Below are 20,596 nucleotides of genomic sequence, written 5' to 3' on the forward strand. Positions count from 1 at the left end.
ACTTTGTTGGAAAGTGTCCAACCTTAATAAAGTGCTTAAAACATACTTTACCATCTAAAAATAATATAAATAATTAACTCTTAGTCATTAAAATACACATATCTCCAACAAATACTCTTCATACTCCTTATTTTATATTTCATTAAAATTATTAGTAATTGTTATATTTATCAATAGCTAGAGGAAAAAGATATCTTAATAGTAAATTATTAATAAAAAATGAAATAATAAGAGAGAGAGAGGATACTCAATAATAGAGAGGAAATAAAAAACTTTTAGTGATTGGAAGAGAACTAAAAAAGATCTTGGTCTAGAAGGAGTTGAGATCCACAGAGGTAGAATGCTGAATATGAATATGGGTACGAAGAGAAAGGAATCTCTTGGAGATGTAATATTTGTAAGCAGATGAATGAATATTTAGAATTCAAAACTATAACAGCTTTATATTGATTGTACAACTAAATAAACGTCCTACAAAAGAAGCAGTTAGATAAAAACTTATAAGCAGTGAGTCAACCTCATTTATAAGCAATGAATTTAAGGCTTCCACATTCTCTCTCGGATCTGCATCAAGCAACATCAGACTGGCCTCCTGGGAGTTCAATTGTTTGATTAAGAACCAATGGAAAAAGAATGAATGCTGATACCACTTCAAGTCTTAGTTCAGTGTTTGAGCCAATAATTCCGCAGTTGAGCAATGTGTAGTAGTATTTCATCCCGACCTTGATTCGTAACACTGCTAGTCATAATCCAAGGCGGAACTGTCTTGAAGAAACCACTTATCAACTCCTCGAACTCCTTCACATTCTCTTCCGGCCTTTTCCCTCCATTCTTTTTCTTCTTTCGCTTGTCACATTTTGTGAATATCAATGTCATCGGTATCTGATATTTCTCAATTAAAGGAAATACAGTATCATTTTCTATCTTTAACATTATCCCAAGTTTGAGAACATGAACATGCATTTTGCAAAAATAACCCACAATGCATTATACAAAAGTTCGGGATTTAAAAGCACTCATCACTCACCAAGGCCACTTCCCTACCAGAGAAACCCTCAACTTCAGTTACATTTTACAAAAGTCAATTTCGCCTAATTCCAGTGCCAATTTCTTGCCAAATTGCTAACTTGGCATCCTTCCAAACTTTGATAATTTGCACGTAAGAATCACATTATTCAAATTTAAACTTCAAGATCCTCGCTTCCATGATTTTTATAAGTCAATTGTCAATATACATTGGGCTGGCAGGTCCTTATGTGTCAAATGTCAACATTTATTAGGTTGCCAAGTGAACAATCCGGCGAGAAATTAGCTAAATTTGGGTTTCCTGAAAGCTAATTGAAGTTTCAGGGTATTTTCTTCTTCTTCTTCTACTTCTTTTTTTGTGCAAGAATTGAAGTTTATTTTACCATAATAAAACTAGGCTTAAAATTCAGAGAAAAATCGTACCTTTACCCCCAAAATCTCTATTACCATATGACTCTTCAGTAGACTAGGGTTGTAATAGTACCATCAAGCAAAAGATTCTAAATATGTTATAAATGATGGAATTAAAATTGACAGCCTCCCTGATATGCTCAATAGACGAGAAATTATCATCCATATTCCCTGTTCCTATGTATTAGAGGGAAAGAATAAAAAAATAAAATAAACAAACTCTACCTGGTTTTGACCCAGCCAACTAGCATACTCGAGATCAATTTTCTTTGCAGGGATACTAGCATCTACGAGAAGGAAAACAGAGACCAAAGCTTGACGGTTGAGAAAATAGTCTTTGGTGAACTTGTTCCAATCTGTCCGGAGTTCTTTGGGTGCAGATGCATACCTATTCAGAGAATCAACTAAATTAAAAACCAATTGACTTGAAGAATGCACAAAAAGAATCTGCTTATGTTATAATTACAATAACATGACTAATGTATCAAAAACGGCATCTATAAACTTGGCCTTATTGAAAAGTTTTCATTCCGGGCTGTCTTACGAAGTTTTGTACAATGAGCTAAGAATATATACCATTAAAACAAGAGCTCCAAGATTGTCGCCAATGTGAAAAACAAGCAATACTTTGTAAGTGACACAGGTAGGCACATATCAGATAGATAGAGCCTAAATATGAAGGAAACTGTCATTACTATATCAAGCTGAACTGGTAACTTTCCTCAAACAAGAAGTTAAATAATCATCATCAATTCTGATCTAAGTGGAACTAGATAGGGCATAAACAAAAGATAGTGGCAATATACAGAGTAACAACTTCCTTAAACAGGTCACAAGGACAAGGAAACTTGAAATACACGAGTGATTGCATAAGCTGCCAGCTCAAATGCCAAGAGGATTCAAAATGAAGTAAGAGACCATGTAATAATAGTTAAATTCATACCCATATCCAGGCAAATCCACCAAATACCAGCTATCATTGATCCGAAAATGGTTAATGCACTGCGTTTTCCCTAACAAGAGGCACCAGGATTTACAATGTCATATATGAACAACCAAAATCGATTAAAAAAAGATAATTTCCAAGCAAGAAAAGCATACCAGGTTTTTTAGAGGTAAGAGCAAGTCGCTTTCTTCTGACAAGAGAATTGAGAAGTGAAGATTTGCCGACATTAGACCTGCCAACAAGAGCAAACTCAGGCAAAGGATCAGCAGGGCAATCCTCAGTTGTGACACTGCTCTTAACAAATTCAGCCTGCAGAATCTGAGCATCTGTTGCATACTTGCTCAAAACAATGTTGGAGCCTTTCAAAATTCTGGTGCTAAGAGCAGCATCATCGAGAGAAACGTGAGTGTCCGGCGGAACAAAGAGCTTGTCAATTGAAATTTGGATTTGGGGATCTTCTTCGGGTGGTAAGAATTCACGGGGGTTAATTAGGGAAATGGGAATAGGCTCGGTGGTTGAGAGAGTGGAATTGGGTTTAAGGATGGCAGAAAATTTGTATCTGGGGAAGAGGTTGAAGGTGAAATAAGTGAAGTTAGAAGGCGGAGGGCGGAGGAAAATGGAAAGGTGGAGTCGAGGAAGAAGAGTAAGAACCATCTCTTTCTTTATTATCTATCTGTGCTTTGAGGGCGAGACCTTGAGATTTGGCTTTCCACGGACGACCTTAGTAAGACCCGAGCTTATTATTCGACATCACATGTAATTCTTTTATTAAGTTAAATACTAGCTTCCTTTTGAGGAAAATAAACCTTTATCAGAAATCAGGCTAAAGTTTATCTTGCGAGACTTAGCAACGAATATAGGAAGGATGAATATTCAATTCAGCCACATTTGAGTTAACCTACACCCAAAACCCGTTCTAAAAACATATTCAGTATCTTTTCATTGTGTCATCTGAATTCTTTATTGCAAAATTTCTTGCTACGTTATCATTGATGCAGTGAGCATAGACCTGAAAACTTTCATATGAGTTCGACAGGTCTCTCTTAGTAGAAATGGACATGGTTTCTTTGATGATGGAATATGACTCCCCTCACATAACTAAGGTGTCAAGGAAGCGAAAGAACAACCATATTCGTCTTGTTTATAAGGAATTGGACTCCATCCCCAGACTAAGAATGCCAAATCCTCGAAAGCCAAAGAGATCGTCTTGAATAACTTAGATTTTAGTCATCTTTCCCCCTCTCATGTTAAGAAAATACCTTGTTTCCACACCAACATCCAAGCCATCACATCATTGGTAAAAAGGTGTTGATAGACACCAACAGTTGTATCAATCTTATGACGTGCTATGACAATTGCAAATAGATCCACATTATCATATCTATGAAAGTACCAGTTACTAGATTGAGCATATGTAGTATTTCGGTTAGTGGTTGTGTCACTTTGAGTTGTGTATTTTCGGATGAAGAACACAAGTTGGATGCATATTGTGAGTTTGTTATAGTAGACCTCGACTTTCATATAATATCGCTATAGGAGGCACTTTCTATTTGAATTAAAGGCTCTCATATTGATTAGAGAGTAATCTTTGTGTATTCTAGTTGGGGAAAGAGTGGTGATGTCTATGGTATCTCTCGGAAATCTCTAGAAACTTTGGCAGTTCTCTTGTTAGAAGACGGCTTGGTATTGAAAAGGAAGAACCTTGAAGCATAGAGCCTGGTGGGGAGATTGAAACATTTGTAGTTAGAGAATTTCGAATGCTTGGTATTGCTAAGAACTTGAAGGACGACATGAAACATGAAATTATGGAGTATTGGTCCCGTATAACGTGACAAGGTTAGTTCCAAGGGGGGGATAGGAACTATTTAAAATTTTGTCCGTTAAGGCTGACTTCTTTTCTTAAGAAAAGGTTTACACAGCGGCGCTAAGTAGTTTTAAGATACAAGCTTAGTCAACTTGTGACTAAGGCTGTTTCTTTCCTTGAGTCAGGAGATAGCACTTAGAGTCTATTCCTGAACTCAGCTTCTTAGTGCACTCAACTCAGCGTGAGTTCGTTACTTAGTCAATTTTATAGCAAGCAATATATAAAGGAGTTTAAGGGTTAGAAATATGTTACTTAGCAGACATATCCTGGTTCGGCCTCTCCGCCTACGTCCAGTCCCCGGAACGCATTCCGAGCTTTTTGAATTCTCTACTGAGCTCTTTAAAGGTAGAGCACGAAACCTTTTACAATAGAAGCTGAGTATACAAGAGTACCTTCCTCTACACCTCTACTCACTCCTATAACTACCGCTGAGTACTATAACCGAGTACTCAGCTTCTCCTTTCTATTCTTCTAGAAATGATAAAGTGTTTGTCCTAAACAACAATTGTTAAGAACACTTTAGATGAATGAAATCACTCTAGACTTTTACACAATGATTGGAAATTGGTGTAAGATTTTGCTTTGCTTTTCTCACAGAACTTCAAGTATGAATTTGGTCAGCGTTTCGACTAATTGAAGATCTGCATCGAATGAAGCAATTGAGAGGCATTTATATAGTGACACTTCAAGCACCGGTAATTTCGAATTTCGAAATAACCGTTGGAGGCTAATGGCTTCCTGTTGCCTTCATTCTGGGCGTGCTCAGTGTCGTTGGCCAATGAGATTCTTGCATCTTTTGTCTACGGCAGAGGTCAGCAGCTTTTCGTCAGATGAACAGAATGTTTCGCCATTTATAGTAAAGTCCTCCAGACAGCTTACTGCGTCTTCTGAGCTTTACCCAAAGTAGAAATACTTTGTCTAGAAGTTGGTTCTGTTCTCCCGCTGACTTGTACTTCTTGTCGTTCAACTCAGCAGCTTCTTCTTGAAGCAATTGATAGAAGGCTTCTCGATCCTTCTTCACGCTGAGCTAGTACTTTGCTTAGAACGATTGTGTTTTATCTTGTTGGGCCGTGAGGTCTTGATCTGTTGACTTGGGCTTGACTTCCACTTATGGGCTTTTAGACTTTTTATCTTAATGTCTTATAAATCAATAAACTCATCATTGAACAAACACATTAGTGTGAATAAATCAAAGCATTTAAATTTAATGTGTTAGAATATTTTTTTATCATTTACTTAAATAATCAAAGTTGAAACATCTTTCTACATGATTTTGATTTGACAAAATTATTTAAGTAAATGATAAAAAATATTCTAACACATTAAATTTAAATGCTTTGATTTATTCACACTAATGTGTTTGTTCAATGATGAGTTTATTGATTTATAAGACATTAAGATAAAAATCCTAAAAGCCCATAAGTGGAAGTCAAGCCCAAGTCAACAGATCAATACCTCACGGCCCAAGAAGATAAACGCAGTCGTTCTAAGCAAAGCACTAGCTCAGCGTGAAGAATGATCGAGAAGCCTTCTATCAATTGCTTCAAGAAGAAGCTGCTGAGTTGAACGACAAGAAGTACAAGTCAGCGGGAGAACAGAACCAACTTCTAGACAAAGTATTTCTACTTTGGGTAAAGCTCAGAAGACGCAGTAAGCTGTCTGGAGGACTTTACTATAAATGGCGAAACATTCTGTTCATCTGACGAAAAGCTATTGACCTCTGCCGTAGACAGAAGATGCAAGAATCTCATTGGCCAACGACACTGAGCACGCCCAGAATGAAGGCGACAGGAAGCCGTTAGCCTCCAACGGTTATTTTGAAATTCGAAATTACCGGTGCTTGAAGTGTCACTATATAAAGGCCTCTCAATTGCTTCATTCGATGCAGATCTTCAATTAGTCGAAACGCAGACCAAATTCATACTTGAAGTTCTGTGAGAAAAGCAAAGCAAAATCTTACACCAATTTCCAATCATTGTGTAAAAGTCTAGAGTGATTTCATTCATCTAAAGTGTTCTTAGCAATTGTTGTTTAGGACAAACACTTTATCATTTCTAGAAGAATAGAAAGGAGAAGCTGAGTACTCGGTTATAGTACTCAGCGGTAGTTATAGGAGTGAGTAGAGGTATAGAGGAAGGTACTCTTGTATACTCAGCTTCTATTGTAAAAGGTTTCGTGCTCTACCTTTAAAGAGCTCAGTAGAGAATTCAAAAAGCTCGGAACGCGTTCCGGGGACTGGACGTAGGCGGAGAGGCCGAACCAGGATATGTCTGCTGAGTAACATATTTCTAACCCTTAAACTCCTTTATATATTGCTTGCTATAAAACTGACTAAGTAACGAACTCACGCTGAGTTGAGTGCACTAAGAAGCTGAGTTCAGGAATAGACTCTAAGTGCTATCTCATGACTCAATAAAAGAAACAGCCTTAGTCACAAGTTGACTAAGCTTGTGTCTTAAAACTACTTAGCGCCTGTTGAGCGATTTCCGCAAGTGCACGGTATATGCTTGTAGTAATAAAAGATATCGAACCCACAGGGAACGCTTTTTAACTAAAACTTATTTTAATTCAGTTTTATTCACGACTTTAGGTTTAACTTAAGAAAATCGTTTAATTGATTGTATTGGTTCGGATTAATTAGGATTAGATAAGAATATTATATTGAACTTAGAGTACAGGTCTATTTTGAGAATTAATTACAAGACAGAAGCTTTCGTATTTGGAATGAATCAAAGGTATAAAACTTATTCACATTAAGCAAAGAAAGCAACTATAACTTTGGTAAGATTATGAACATGTAATAACACAAGCATTTATGCAATTAAATGGCTTTGAACCGTAGAAATCTCTCTAGGTCGGAGCAGATTCCCACCTTAATCAAATTAGTATTTTATATCCGATAAGCCGCGGTCACGATCATATCTTCCGTAAAAACTAATTCTTTCAAGTGTTCAACAAAGTTTCTGTAACCCCCGTCCCGGGTCACATTGAAAACACACAGGAAACCAATCAATTGTCATAATTAAGCATAAACACCAACATAAATACATAAAGGCTCCTCATTTATTTTCGTCTATCAAAATCTCATAACCGAAGGACTAAATAACCAATAAAATATTTTAACATGTGAATAATATTCACTTAAATTCAAGCAATTAATCAAATCCAATAATATAATAAATCACAATGAATGTGTATGAAATTGTTAATGGGGATGAGACGCTTGTGCTGACCAGCCTGAATGTAGGGTAAACGTGAAAATCTAGCAAACAGGAGAAACTTTGAACCTAGCCTGAAAATTTCAACGTGGCAATGGGTGAGCTGCCTACTCAATAAACATAATTACCTATATTTATATACATACATATATATACATATATGTACAATTAATTTCATGTATCTTGCATTTAATTAATCAAACAATTAAACAATCAATCCATCAAGAATAAAATATAAATATATCATCTCGTATATGACTCAATTTACTTCAAACAATAAAATTATAATTTATTATCTTTATTTTTAAGGGCCCAACTAGACCTAAGTGAAATATACTCAATGGTCTCATGGTTAACAATATTTCAACGTACGTATACGCTATCGCCTCTAGTTTCGAGATAGGTACCCTTATCATAATGATTTCTTTTTCTTTTTTTTTAAATAATACGGTACTGCTATCGCCCCCAGTTTCAGGACACAGTACAAACTCAATTAGAGTAAAATAACACCTTACCCAGGTGCCTGTGATCACAGTATCATCAAACCTTCAGACCATTGAATATACTCACTCAAGCTAGCTATTTATGTTTTGTTCTAACTCAAACATAATCCAATACAATTTAATACTTGATAATTCATGATCTTTTGAACTCATATGGCATTCCCATTCTGTCAGGGTATAATTTCACAACTAATACCTCAATAGGTAAATACATGAACAACATGATTTTAGGAAAAACAAAGCCTTATATCAATAAATTCAATCATACAGAGAACATTTGAATCCAAATCTTAAATCACAATATATATAAATCAAGGACCAATTAAATGATAACCAAATACTCAACATTCATTCAAAATACATTTAATTATTCTATGACAAATATAGATAGACACTCACATAAATATATATATATATATATATATATATATATATATATAAATATAAGCAATTAAGTTTACCTCTCGCCCCAAATATGCTAATTAATTTATTATGGTTCTAATTGACCCGTCGCTGGCTCCCCGGAGTGCGGTGGTCGGCTGCCGTAAATTCACCGGAGTTGTCAGAAATGTGAACCGAGACTACTACGAGATAGTCAACGTTCAATAGATTCCAAAAATACACCTCTTTCACAACTAAAACCGCCTAAAAGGTCGAGATCTAATACTTTGCTGGTAAAAAGTACCCGCTCTGGTCACCATGTTTTTTTATCAGAAAAATATCAATAGTGGTCTTAAAATGTTCCTCGTGAAACAAAGAATGTAATGGTGTAATTTCCGTTTACAAAGGTGACCGAAAAGAAGAAGTTATGAATTAAAATAGAATGAAAGAAAATAGAAAATTTTGGTCCAGAACGAAGACGTCTGCGGAAGGAAAAGGAAAAGAACGGCTACTCCAGCTCCTCCCCCAAAAATAATACCAAACCTAATATTTTCTTTTATATAAAAAAAAACTAAAACCTAATATAATAATAATGATCACATAATAATAATAATAATAATAATAATATATAAATAATATTATTAACAATAATAATAAAAATATAATCTTAAAAACAGTTTTATCGTTTTTTTTAATATGATAATAATAATATACTAAAATTTTATTTTATTTGTAAAAGATTTTTATAAAATTACGGATGTTACAGTTTCTTTATAAATATGATTGTATAAAACGTTTTAATAAAAACACCAATTTATCATTTTGAAAATCATTTTGTCAGAACAATATCAAAATAACAACAAGAAGAATGTATTGTATAAAATAAATATATCATTAGTGAATTGTGAATCTTCACAAGTTAACAGAGAGGAAGAAATATGGATAACATTTTGACGAAAAACTTTGAGATCCGGGTTGTCAATCTTTCCCTCAAACTTCGTAGGTTTGTCAGACCTCTTTGCGCTTCAGCCGTTAGTTCTTCTCGCCGAATCTTCGGAATAGAGACCGGTCAGTCCACTACCAGAATGAAAACTTGTCTCTGATCAACCTTTGAAACTAAACTAATACTACTGTGTTTATAACTAATCTAATAACAACTTGTGTACATCAAGTTTGTTTATACAGAAATGTAAACTAATCTGACTCATTTCTGAGTCAGAGTTTCTTCAACATAATAACAACTCTCTAATTTCTCTAACTATTTCCCAACTTTTTGATTTCTGAAATGAACCACTTATTTATAGTTGGTGAAGGGTTGTAAATGAAGGGATGTGTCTGCTGGTGAAGGGTCGCTTTTATCCAAACGAACAGACGCATTTTTTGGATTTAAACATGTGAAAGCTGTGCAGAATTCTTCGCTGTCTCATATGAGATTCCGAGAATCTAAACTGAGACAGGGGGCATAGGAGAAAGCTGTGCAGAATCTTCGCTGTCTCACATGAGATTCTGAGAATCTCAACTGAGACAGGGGGCATAAGAGAAAGCTGTAAACTTCGGATTTCCGGTGACTGGCATCAGCGTGTCGCGACTGAGATTCTGAAAATCTCAGTCGCGATAGGGGTATTCTTCCTCGTCTTTCGGCTGCTTCGTGTCTCCTTGAGTCGGTTTTCTGATTAACACGTATTTTCAGCACGAAACTTATATTTTTCCCTCGTTTTAGCTCCTATTTGGATTTAACCAAATAATTAGGTACCTTGCATCAAAGAAGTAGATAAAGACGTAAAAGTACTCTAAATGAATATAATTAGCACGATTTAAATGTAAATTTAACGTATTTATATATGATATTTTAGGTATATTTTGGGCTTAACAAACTCCCACACTTAAGCTTTTGCTAGTCCCGAGCAAAATTTCACTGAATTTATTCTTTACTCAATCTCTTTATAAATAGAACATATATCCATATATTCCTCTTTAAATTAGTTAAACCGAAAGATAAACTTTTCATGGTAAATTTATACGCAAAGTATCATTCGTCTTGTATCTCAATTTTTATATTGAAGCATTCGGGACGGTGTAAGCACGCATGCTTTTGAATCTTTCGTCTCAAGGCATTTCAAAGCACAAAATCTCCTTTCCCAAACCTAAATTATTACAAATGTAGATTTATTAAGGACTTAGGTTTAATATATTTACTTAGTCACGCCCGTGATAAGGGTGGTCTGGTCCGTGACTTTATATGAATTAATTTGCTTTTGTGTTCGTTTAAGAGGTACCGACCATGCCATGGGTGGACGCAATCGTTACTTAAAACTTTAAACACGTTAATTTTGCTTTAATTTCTAACGTTCCTTTCATACCTCGATTGTGATAAGGGTGGTCGCAATCGTGGCCAAAAGTAAACGGTACTTAATGTTCTCCCCTTTCATACCTCGATTGTGATAAGGTTGGTCTCAATCGTGGCCAAAAGTTAAGAATATGACTACTTAATTTAATTAAAATGTAAAAATAAAATTGGGAAAGAAAAATAGCACATTCATCCTATATTGACTTGAAATTCAACATGTATTATGGCTAAAGTTTCCTTAAAAACTTCAATTGGTTTTTAATGTAAGACGAAAATCATACCGAGCTAAAAAGCTAAAGTTGTTAGTTTGATTTATGCCTATAAACCTAATTGAAAATTGAAAATAAGATTTATATTTATCATGAATTCATGATAAAAAAATAGAGATTTGAAACTAAAAAAATTTTACTTATATACATTTACTTGAGACGTTTTTGATAAAATCGTATCGGAGATTTGTAAAAATATTTGTAAAAATATTGCCCGTATAGAAATATTATTTCTACCAATAATGATAACCTTAAAATATGTTTAACATTATTTTGAAAGTGTAAATTGTTTGAAACATATGAAAAATATACGTTTATGAAAAATTGTCATTATTTTTGAAAAATGTTGCACTTTATATAAAAATGTTGCATTTCTGTTTTGAAAATGTTGCATTATATATTTTACTTAAACATTAATAACAACATGCATTTATACTTAAATAAATAACATTCATTCTCATTCGTTGCATTCATTCGTACTTAAAATGAAAATGAATATGAAATATCTTGTCAAGTCCGTGTCCAAAAAAAAAATTCGATATAAATTTTTGAGGGTTAATTAATTATAAATTTTAAGTATATCATTGAGTTCAATTTAATGTTTTTATGTGTAAATTAAAAGTTTGAGATAAGTTAAAAAATTATAAATTAAAAGGATTTTAACTGATATTTTCTTAATTAGTTGTGTTAATAGTTTTATTTACGGGTTAAAAAAATAAAGTAAATTAAAGTTTCATGTATTATATTATTATATATATGAAATTATGATCAAATGGTTAATTAATATTTACCCTTTCAAATAAAAAAATGTTATAATTAGTTATGGATCCTTTCTTAATTAATAGTTATTAAAATATTACAAAAACAAAAACTAATTTGGAATGAAAGTCATGACTAAAACCCTTAATATAATAATAATAATAATTTATAAATACATATGTATTTTTGTGACATGTAGCAAACATGTGCCTTATATCATGTTGCTTTTATTACAATCTTAACATGTGTCAATATTAGTTACCATGTGTCAAACTTAAATACATATTATATTTACCATATCAATCTTAAGGATTATATACTTAATACATCTTTTATATTTACTATAGGATTTTATGAATTGGAAGGAGAGGAAAAAGAAGAAAAAAAATACTTCTCATATATCAAATTTTGGGTTAAGAGGTTTTGGAGGAAAAACGTTTTCTTTGGCTAAACGGATCACACCGATCAAGTCACACCGATTAATTTTCGATGATCAACGATAACGTTTTGGATCAACTGTCAACGGATCACACCGATTAATTTTCGGTTACCGACGATTATATTTCGGTAACTGTATTTTATATCTAAATTATTTATAAAGTGTTCTAGGCATGATTTTGAGTAAGTTTGATTCCGGTAATTTCGTCAAAATTTTAATAGACTTAGATTTACGATTAATAATTTATCGTCTATAGGTTACTAATAAAAATATAAACAATTGTCCATTAGATTTATTCAAGTAAGTAATTTTAGCATCGTCACGAGTTTAAAAGTATAATCGGTCCGAGTTTAAAAGTATAATCGGTCTGAATTAACTACGTCGGTCTAAAATTTCTATCTTAGAGACTAAAATAGACTAATAAGAATACTTTCATTATTTTAAATCTTATGAATAAAATAGTTTAAGCAAAAGTTAAAGTTATGAATTTGAAGGTCTAATGTTGATATTTACTAATTAGAGCCGGTATTGATATTTACCAATTCGAGTCGGTATAAAGTATAATATAAAATTAGTATCGGAAATTGAATATAAAATTAAGATATAAAATTAGTTCAAATAGACTTATAATAATATAACGAGTCTAACGATATGTTCGGCTTAAAATAGCTATTCCGGTGACAAATAAGAATAAGTTCCAGTTTTAAATGATTTACGTGGTTTTGAATATATTTTATTAAATCGTTTTGAATATATTGTTTAAAACATTTATATACGTTTGATTTTGATTATTTGAAGCATAATTATTTATTATCGTGGTATTTTGGAATTTTGGCCGAGAAAACGAAATTGATGATCTTATACGAATTGTTTTTAGATTGAGAAAGTTATTGCGGTTGTTATTATTTTGGATGATTTTCATGAGTTGTGATAGTTTGAAAGATAAATAAAATGGTTTTGTCCATCTAGGATTGCCCGGGGTAGGAGTTGTATTTGTAAGACCATATCTAAGGGCGGTATAGCCAGAGTGCACGACTGGTAGTCCTAACCTTAGGTAAGGTGAGATATGAATGAGATATCTCGATTATTGATATGATTGATGTTATGATAAGCTACACGGGTGGAATTCGAGGATGGACACACACGCAAATTTAGTATTATGTTTTGAAAATGCTTGATGATTTGAATTGTAATGTTTTACGTTTGATTGATTACAAATTTGGTTTGATGAAACGTTGTTCGATTTGATTGCGTTTGAAACGTTGTTCTATTTGATTCGTTTTGATAAACCGTTGTTCGATTTGATTCGTTTTGAAAGGACATTCGATTTGATTCGTTTTGATAAAATGTTATTCGATTTGATTCGTTTTGATAAAACGTTATTCGTTAGATAAAATGATTTATATATATATAAACTATAACAAAGTGAAATATATAATTAAAGTATTAGCGTGTTATTCAAAGTGTCAATAAGTTAAAACGTCTCAATAAGTTAAGCGAACTACCGAAGTTGACAGAACTACCTAAGTTAAGAGAACTACCTAAAATAGGTAGAACTACGTGGCTTTGATTCCCGGTTTAAAGACTAAAAGATGTTCGGGATACGTAGGAAGCTTGATAGAATTATCAAGTCCAAGCCAAATAATTAATAAAACTTTAGGTAGTCCAAATAAATTTTGATCTATTACAGAATACGTTCGGCTTTTAGACTGTTAGAAGTTCGTTATCCTATTTTTTATTCATACCCGATGCCGTTTAGGGTCGGGTGTGACATATCTCCTCCCACACTTAATTTGGACCATGTCCTCATTGGTGCAAAAAGCGATAAAACACGAAAAATAGTACGAAAGTAAATCATACGAATGGGAATTAAAAATATGGTACGATAACATTCAAACATAATAATAAAGATAATTGTACCAAACATAATTAGAAAGATTGTACCAAACTTAACAAAACATAATAACGAAAATGAGTGAAAGATAGAAAGGATAAAACCTATCAAGGTGAACTCGGTGGGGGAAGGCGTAGTCTCAATTCCTTGGCGTCGGAAAAATGAAAGCATCCGGCGACGAGTAGATTTGTGCTCACGTCTTAACGTAGTGATATTGGCATCCACCGTGTTTATCCTCGAACTCATTTCGGTATTGTTGGCAACGACTTCATCTAACTGCAAATTCATGTGACGGTTATTCTCGTACATTTGTGTCAAAACACGTTGACATCCAACGTGTTCTTCATTATTAGGTTCCTCATTTGCTTGCTCTTGGGCATTGGCATCAACATTCTCCTCCTCCTCCTCTTCATATTCCTCATCATGCTCCTCATCATCATCTTGGGCACCTAAACCTTGAGAACTTGAAGCTTCACCACCCAAAGTAGCAAAAACACGTCTCCTACGATCCTCATAGGATATAAATGCGGTTGGTCCCAATTTTTTCAACAAATTGGCTCTTTGAAGTGCCGTGATATCCAAGGAAGGCAAACCAACATGAGGCATATTTTGATAATCCGCTAATTCACCCCGAGCATCCAAAACAATGTCGATAATTAAATTACCCATTGGCACTTGCTTATTGCGTGAAGCGGAAGCTCGGACCAAATTAGTAAATATCATTCCAATACTATCAATGGTCAAATTCTTAAAAATGCAATCTAGCACAAACAAATCACGGATTTGCACCTTGGAACTTTCAACCCGACCAAAGTAAAGAAAAGGATAAAAATTTGTGAAAGAAAAAGATACAATTATCCTTAATTAATTTGCTAGATGTGTTCTTTGGACGAAAAACATCTAGGTCGGTCAAAGATTGTCAAACCGTGTGTGCATCAAACTTCTTTGGTTTAGAGTAAAAATCGTTAGTAGGAAAACCAAACCAACGGCCCATTGCCGCATACCCGACTTCACTACTAGAAAATTGTTGAATTGTGACGGAAAATTCCGTCATAAATCGCCTGATTCCGTCACTAAATTGTCTTACTGACGGAATTTAAGACGGAACGAAACCGTGGTTATATCAGTCAACGCAGATTTCACTTATGTTTTTTATACGGAATTTTCAGACGGACTGGTGACGGAATTTCGTCAACAGTGGAGACGGAATTTGAGACAAAAATAAACGTTAAGACATCCTTACGCTATTTAATGACCTTTTTCCGTCACAAAATTCTGACGAACTACAAAAACGGAACTAAATGTAAGAATCTTTAATCCATCAGAAATAGAAATTGCAGACAGAATTCCGTCTCAATATAATTTTATGTTTTTCTTTAATACTAAATAATGCATTTAGATGAATATTCATTATATATATATATAGATATAGATATAATAGATAGATACTAAATATGAATATAATTTAAACTAAAATATATTAATAAATCCAAAAATTTAAGATTATATAATTACAAAACTAAACTAATTACTTGCATAATATTCTAATAAACTAAAAGGTTTTTAGATCCCGTACAAAATTAGCCTCAAAAAATGTACGCCATGCATAAGAAAAAGACATTTGATGGCACCTCTTCAAAATACATCTGTTCATACTGCCATGATATAGTACGTATAGCGTCCCGTTGCAAAGCGGAAGACCTGAAGAGAAAGGGAATAAATAAGTGGATTAAAAGCCATGAAAGGAACATGGTGATTTTATTTTCAAACCAAGCAACTATCATAGAATTGGACATAATTTTAAAAACTGTAATTCAAGATATCTAACATTTGTCTTGTTGAATTATAGGTTAACTTTATTATTTTTAATGAATTTATGACAATATAATATAATGTAAACTATGGATAAGGGAAAAACACCAAAGTTCGGTAGAATTTGCATTTATTTAACTTATTTGAAGAATAAACCAACACAAATATGTTTAAAGCCCTGCAACTGAGAAAATATAATGCAATGTACAACACTGGTCACAAAAATTAATTGTTCTTGTCAATGGTGAACTAATCAAGTTACAGCATGTTCCTATGTATAATATGCCAAAACACAAAACTGAACTATGTTTTCTAGGTGCCTTCTATGGTTACTTTGTTTTTGACAAAGTACCATTACTTGGTGTGTTTTTATCATTGGATGATGGAGCATAAAATTAATCCAACGGTGAAAACACACAAAGTAAGACTTACTTTGTAAAAAACAAAGTAACCATAGCCTTTACCATGTTTTCTAAATTCCAAATAAGAATGTTGTACTTAACATACCATGGCAGCAGGGGCCATTGGCAATCCAATCCATACCGGTCCATCAAGGGGGCATACCATACATCCCACCTGACAAAGAAGGGTAAATTCATAATAAGAACCAAAGAACCCAATTGTTCAAAGTACATCATATAAAATACAAACAAAGACTTGAACATAAGACCATGCATATTGCACAGTTAACAAAACAATAATTGGAAAAGGTGGAGATCGTATCACCAGATATATAAAGTAGGGCAGAAAGATTTAAGATATTACAAAATCGATCATCATTAAGAAAAAAAATTGAGAGATAAACATAAAAGGAAAGTAAGATCCAAGAACGAACCATGTCCAACCACAGAGCCACCAGAATAAGGAGGTGGTCCAGAGATGTATCGCAGCCTATGAATGCTAGTTGCTATTTAGAAACCTAAAATAAGGAGATATTAAGACACACTTGAAAGGTGCGAGAGGATCAAATACCAAAAACTAAAAGGGCAAGCCAGAAAATAGAATTATTACCCCAAGTACTTTCTCGAGCATATCCTCATCCACAACCAAAGGTGAGGAAACTTCCATTTCCACTTCAGCTCCATCAGCAAGTCTATTCTCCAAAAATGGTGGAGCCAGCCGGTCCATATCTTTGCTCAATGGGACTTGTTCCAGTTTTGCAAATCTTACAGCAGCAACACGAGCCAATGCAGCTAAGTTCTTCTCCAGGTTCTGGACACCAGCCTCCCTAGTATACCTTTGGATGACAAGTCTAACCGTAGCCTTCTATGTAAAAAAATCAAATTACTAATTCCAGCAAAAACATCTGTTAAAAAAGGTATATGAGACAAAAAAAAACAAGGCACTACATGTATGGACTTGAAAAGAGGATATGCATATGAGACAAAGATAAATCTCAGTTTGGATAAATAAGGTCAATAATATTTTCAAACTCAAGAGTTTGATAGTTAGTTGTTTCATGTACTCGTTCCCATTTTACCCTCTTTAAGTCTCAACGAGTTCATCCATTCAAATGATCCAGCTAGATTGTAATTATAATGCATACCATGATCCTCAACTCAAAAAAACTTTGGTGAAAAACCCTATATAACTCGGCCATAGCTAGGTAGCATATTCAATGAAAATTTCATTCTTTTTCCATATAACCAGATATATACAGAAATATTAAATCATCACACTATTTTCGGCCACAGAATATTATGATATCAAACAAAACCAACAAAACTTGGTAGACTAAATGACAAATATAGGTATTCAAGCAAGGGAACATTACCTTATCCTTAATACCACAAACAGGAAGTACAAGGCCCTTCAAAGTCATCTCTCCAGTCATCGTTGTATCTGCTCTTACTCTTTTTTTACTGGACAGTGAAACAAGAGCTGTTACAAGTGTCACACTAGCAGAAGGTCCATCCTTGGGTACAATCCCAACAGGGAAATGTATATGAACATCCTGGCCCTCAAGGAGACTGATCTCTTGAGCAGCTGCCAACATGTGACTACAATTTCCTGTTCTAGTTTTGGATATAAGCTGGGCTTCTCTGGAATTCATTTCTAAGCTGACCACAAGCTGCATTTGCATTCAGGCCTCGTTTCTGACATATGCTCACAGTTATTTTACAAGATTACAGAGCATCTGTAAATGCTTGTACCTAACAAAAGGCAAGAGTGAATAGTCAAAGTAAAAGGCATGAATTTGACAGCCTCATCAGTTATTTTTATGCACGCAATTAAAGAAAACATAGGCGTACCGCCTTTTTTAATGGCATGTGATAATCAAAGCCCTCAATTGGATTAAAAGGGATCAAATTCACATGAGAGCCACGTCCCCACTCATGAAGTAGGTCAACAAGTTCAATAGCATGCTCTCTTCTATCATTCACCCCAGCTGCGGAGAGGAGACAAATTTGTTTTAAGAATAATATCTTTGACATTAACAGTATGTTTTGAAACTCAACTATACAATGGGGATCGAGGGAGAAAATTACATTGAAAATGTAACAATTGTACCTAAAACTGCATACTCAAAAGACACTCGTTGATTGGTTTCAGTGAAGTAGTCTTTGCAATCTTTCATAATTGCTTCGAGCAGGTAGGATTTTGTAATTGGCACACTTGTTTCTCTGAGTTTCTGATTTGGAGCATGCAAGCTGTTAGACAAGAAAAAATGCAAAAAACTCATCACACGTAGATATACACTTGTTTGTGATAAAAAAAAAGGGCAGCCCGGTCGCACTACGCGTGTTTGTGATAGTACTAAATTAATATGCAACATAAAAAATAGGAAAATTTTGAGGAAGTTAGAATTATGTGATTTGTTGAAATATGAAACAAATGAGTGAATCATACAAACATAATTATTGTTTTCCTGAAAGCTAGTCCTTAACATAAATGTGCAGTTTTCAATTGAAAACAAAGTTTGAACCAAATGCTTAATTTCATTTAGTAGAAGGATTAGTACAAAACTTTTTGTAACTAGTATTTTGGGTAATAAATCAATAATTTACAATAGAGAAAGCTCAGGGGTTGAGAATACCTTGTAAAACTAATGTTTTGCTGCTATATGATGAAATATTATCCCCAACTAAATTTATTAAGCACAGAGACACAACTAAGCAGCACAGAGAAGACATGGATTCAATAAGATAAACAAAAAAGGGAAAAAAACAACTCTGAAATTATTGACCACATTTATCACTAAATTAGCAAGAACAAAAAGTAGAATAAATAAAGAATCAGAAAAGGGAGAAAATAGAATGAACCATCGTACACGCAGAAAATAGAATCGCATGTCTCAAACCCCCAACGAAAATGGAGATAATGGAACCGGGACAAATTGAGAAAGTCAAGGAAAGAGGGAGCGTCGGCGGCGTGAAAAGGCACAGCGGCGGAGTGGAGGCTAGGGTTTGTTTGAGAGGAAAATAGAGAAAATGAGGAAGAAGAGCAAAAGGTGAAAACACAGATGAGAGAGAGGAGGTGGTATATCGTTTATCCCTTTTCCTTGTAAACGACGTGGTTTAAGTGTTGTGGTTGGAAAAACCAAAAAGATAAGGTAAAATGTGTAAATAAATGGATTGAAATCTAATTCAAATTGGTTCCAGGAGTATAGGTTTTTTTTGGTAAGACAGTGCAAAAAATACTTCTAACAACACCTCTACATTTAGGAGCAATTTTATCCCTAATATTTAAAATTGTACAATTTTTCTCTTAACGTTGCCAGTTAAGTGCAATTTTATCCCTAACGTTGACAAGTTGGGTCAATTGGAGAAATTATTAATCAAATTTATCTTATCATCTACACTTCACATGCATGCTATTTTATAACTCATTAGTAACGGTTGAACTTGATTTTTTTTTTAAATATACTGTATTTTTTACGAGTTAGATAAAAAAAATTCAAATACTTTACCGAATTTAAAAATATTAATGTTCAGTTCTATTATTCCATCACAAAAAATATGAAGTCTTTTTTTTAGAATCAACTTACGTGCAATTGGTATAGAATAAGGAACAAAATATCTGTGTTTTATAATAATGTCTAAAATTGACCCAACTAGCCAATGTAATAGGTAAAATTGCTCCTGGCTACCAACGTTATGAGTAAAATTGCACTATTTTAGACTTTAAGACTAAAATTGCTCATATCTATAAATGTTAGTGGTATTTTTATACCATATCCCTTTAAGATATATATGATAGATATTAAAATATTATAATTATTATATTTATTTATAAAACCGTAGATATATATCTTTTCGGTTTTATTTAATATATTTTTTTATTATGGATAAAGTAAAATTATAAAATTACTTTTCCATTGTGACGGAACGAGAAAAAAACGTCTCAAAAAACGTCAATATACTAAGACGGAATAATTTCCGTCACGAATTCCGTTACACATGAAAGCGGGAATTCTCCCTCCAGTTCTTTTGACGAAAAATTTCATTTCGTCTCAAATTTCCGTCACAAGCATTGACGGAATATTTAATGACGGAAATACGTCTAAAATTTGAGACGGAAATAATTCCGTCACAACATTCCGTCAGAGTTTGGTAATTTTCTAGTAGTGCTTCAAAACAAACTCCATTATTTTGAAAAGAAATAATACCTCTCTTCTTATCATAAGTTAGAGTGACCAAAAATTCCCTAATATGCGATTTATTACTAGGAAAACGCATACTAGCAAATCTTGTCCAACCAAGAACGGATAAATATTCATCAATACG

At 33.6% G+C, this 20,596-nt stretch overlaps 2 protein-coding genes across 10 annotated transcripts; both read right to left on the reverse strand.

Moving 5' to 3' along the window:
- Positions 1-305: 305 nt before the first annotated feature.
- LOC136203679 (GTP-binding protein At2g22870) lies at positions 306-3,147 on the reverse strand. The gene is made up of 4 exons (XM_065994880.1): positions 2,539-3,147; positions 2,381-2,450; positions 1,663-1,825; positions 306-882 (listed from the first exon to the last, which is right to left on the reverse strand). The coding sequence occupies exons 1-4, from the start codon at positions 3,035-3,037 to the stop codon at positions 664-666; spliced, it is 951 nt and encodes a 316-aa protein (XP_065850952.1). The 5' UTR covers positions 3,038-3,147; the 3' UTR covers positions 306-663.
- Positions 3,148-15,512: 12,365 nt separating this feature from the next.
- On the reverse strand, positions 15,513-19,380 carry LOC136203740 (lon protease homolog 2, peroxisomal-like). Of its 9 annotated transcripts, none has more exons than XR_010674963.1 (8): positions 19,141-19,376; positions 18,381-18,520; positions 18,122-18,258; positions 17,644-18,022; positions 16,881-17,135; positions 16,705-16,788; positions 16,377-16,445; positions 15,513-15,758 (listed from the first exon to the last, which is right to left on the reverse strand). XR_010674963.1 is itself a non-coding variant. In XM_065994964.1 (8 exons), exons 5-8 carry the CDS (start codon positions 17,950-17,952, stop codon positions 15,708-15,710), a joined length of 684 nt encoding a protein of 227 aa, XP_065851036.1. In that variant the 5' UTR covers positions 17,953-18,022; positions 18,122-18,258; positions 18,381-18,520; positions 18,907-18,981; positions 19,141-19,379; the 3' UTR covers positions 15,513-15,707. The 9 variants fall into 9 exon arrangements, 7 of the variants coding, with proteins under 7 accessions (XP_065851036.1, XP_065851039.1, XP_065851038.1 ...); XM_065994964.1 differs by lacking the exon at positions 16,705-16,788 and adding an exon at positions 18,907-18,981 and having other exon boundaries at positions 19,141-19,379; XM_065994967.1 differs by lacking the exon at positions 16,705-16,788 and having other exon boundaries at positions 18,381-18,501; positions 19,141-19,379.
- Positions 19,381-20,596: the final 1,216 nt, after the last annotated feature.

Source organism: Euphorbia lathyris, chromosome 8 (assembly GCF_963576675.1).
Source record: "Euphorbia lathyris chromosome 8, ddEupLath1.1, whole genome shotgun sequence".
Taxonomy (NCBI): domain Eukaryota; kingdom Viridiplantae; phylum Streptophyta; class Magnoliopsida; order Malpighiales; family Euphorbiaceae; genus Euphorbia; species Euphorbia lathyris.

Coding starts and splice junctions, on each gene's coding strand:
- LOC136203679 (XM_065994880.1), bottom strand. CDS start 3,037: ATGGTTCTTACTCTTCTTCCTCGACTCCACCTTTCCATTTTCCTCCGC. Junction 2,451..2,538: donor TCTTACCTCTAAAAAACCTG/GTATGCTTTTCT, acceptor GCCTCTTGTTAG/GGAAAACGCAGTGCATTAAC. Junction 883..1,662: donor GTTGGCTGGGTCAAAACCAG/GTAGAGTTTGTT, acceptor GAGAAATATCAG/ATACCGATGACATTGATATT.
- LOC136203740 (XM_065994963.1), bottom strand. CDS start 17,952: ATGCAAATGCAGCTTGTGGTCAGCTTAGAAATGAATTCCAGAGAAGCC. Junction 17,136..17,643: donor TTTGTGGTATTAAGGATAAG/GTAATGTTCCCT, acceptor TTTTTTACATAG/AAGGCTACGGTTAGACTTGT. Junction 15,759..16,376: donor CAATGGCCCCTGCTGCCATG/GTATGTTAAGTA, acceptor CTTTCTCTTCAG/GTCTTCCGCTTTGCAACGGG.